This window comes from Hoplias malabaricus, chromosome 13, assembly GCF_029633855.1.
Source record: "Hoplias malabaricus isolate fHopMal1 chromosome 13, fHopMal1.hap1, whole genome shotgun sequence".
NCBI lineage: Eukaryota > Metazoa > Chordata > Actinopteri > Characiformes > Erythrinidae > Hoplias > Hoplias malabaricus.
Genome location: NC_089812.1, coordinates 7,987,390 through 7,989,402, shown reverse-complemented (window position 1 = coordinate 7,989,402; position 2,013 = coordinate 7,987,390). Strand labels below are relative to the sequence as shown.

At 40.2% G+C, this 2,013-nt stretch overlaps 1 gene segment (V, D, J or C); it reads left to right on the top strand.

Annotated features, from left to right (window-relative positions):
• Positions 1 to 488: 488 nt before the first annotated feature.
• LOC136664993 (Ig heavy chain V region XIG14-like) lies at positions 489 to 941 on the top strand. The segment is given in 2 exon segments: positions 489 to 531; positions 634 to 941. Coding segments are annotated over 2 exon segments (351 nt in total).
• The last annotated feature ends 1,072 nt before the right edge of the window (positions 942 to 2,013 follow it).

Genomic DNA, 2,013 nt, shown 5'->3' with positions numbered 1-2,013 from the left:
TTTCATCCTACAAAGTGCACCATAAAATTCTTATTAATATTATATTTTATAAAATTCTCTTTAAAGTCCAGTATCACATCAGATGAAGAATGAAATTACTTTGTTGTCCCTGAATGAACCAGTTTATTCTCCATAGAGTGGATATATAAGGGTATATAAGGGTAGTCAAATTGAAAGCAGACTTACTACAAAATATATCATGCATCCAGGCCACTAGGTGTCAGTATGAGTTCTGTTTCATAACATGATGCAGAATCATTGGAGAACATTACAGTAAACACTACCTGGTGTTGAACACGAGGGGGCGATCTTCCTTCACTCACACAATATACACCACTGGAGTCCTCTCACGGGTCACTAGATAAACAAATACCAGCTTCCTCCCACTGGACCTCTGTGTATTTAGGAGATCAGACTCTCTCTATTAAAGTGTGGAGAACATAGAAGAGCCCACAGCTCCAGCTTCAACCCACACTTCAACACCAACCATGTTCTCTACATCTCTACTGCTCCTGCTGGCAGCTGCTTCCTGTCAGTTCCTCAGTAAACAACACTCAACACTATTGAGATTATGTTCATGTCCAAGTTGATGAATCTAATAACTTTGTATTTCTGTGTATTTCTAATCTACAGGTGTCCACTGTGTAGATCTGACCCAGCCTGCTTCTGTGGTGGTCCGTCCAGACCAGGCTCTGACCATCAACTGCAAGGTCTCGTATTCAGTTAATAGCTATCACACAGGTTGGATCCGACAGCCTTCAGGAAAAGCTCTGGAGTGGATCGGATGGATCAGTAACAGTGGGGGCACAGCTTACAGTGATAAACTGAAAAACAAGTTCACTATCTCTAGAGACACTGGGACAAACACAATAACATTACGAGGACAGAGTCTGGACACTGGGGACACAGCTGTATATTACTGCGCGAGGGAGTCACAGTGACACACACTAATGAACACGGTGTACAAAATCCCACAGCAGAGTGTCTAGACAGTTCATACATTGCTTCATATTGTTTTTTTTTTTTCTTTCATTCATTAATTAGTAAATGTGAAGAGCCCATAGCCAATAACACTGTTGAGGGTCAAGAAACCTTGCTATGTTTTATTTTGGAAATAATATATAGCAGAACACTCTCAGAAACAAATGCCAATTGCGCTGATTAGGTGGCAGACTGGGGTTCCATATCTGACCCAGACAACCGTACTACACTACACCAACTGAAGTCCTTGGACAAGATTCCTAACTCTACATTCACTAATTCCTGTAATATGATGGTAACAGGAGGTCACTCTGGGAAGTCTTGCCAAGTGCTGTAAATTTAAGTATAAGTAGTATCTCTCGAGACTGGGGTGTTCAGGACCGTTGATTAGGAAATGTAATTATATCTTAGTTCAATTGCTGTTGTATTTATTTATTTATTTATTTATTTATTTTTATTTATTTATTTACAAAGTGAAGTATATTTTATTGTCCATATATGCATATGTTACTAACTGTGTGTCACATATGAAGTGTTTATGAATGTCTTAAACTCTATACTGTCCAAAGGTAAAGGACTCACAGGAAGCCCCTCTCTCGTTCTCTCTCAGAATCAAAGCATGAGAAAATGTAAACAAACGCCATATGTTTTGCCATATTTGGAAGGGAAAAATAACAATATATAAAGAAAACAGAAAAGAGCTGAAGGGGAGAGACGAATGGAATTGACCTGATATTCTCCCAGCCCCTATGGCTGGTAAGATGCTGTCCTTTTGTGAAATAAAAATTTATTTTAACCTCTAGACCAGGGGTGTCAAACCAGATCCACGGAGGGCCGTGTGGGTGCAGGTTTTCTTTCCAACCACGCAGAAGCCACACCTCATTCCACCTGTTTTTAATCATTGGATCTAATCAATAGATCTTGACTTTCAGTAGTGTGGGCTTTTGCTCGGTTGAAAAGAACACCTGTACCCACATGGCCCTCCGTGGATTTGGTTTGACACCCCTGCTCTAGACGGTGTTTGGCAGAGAA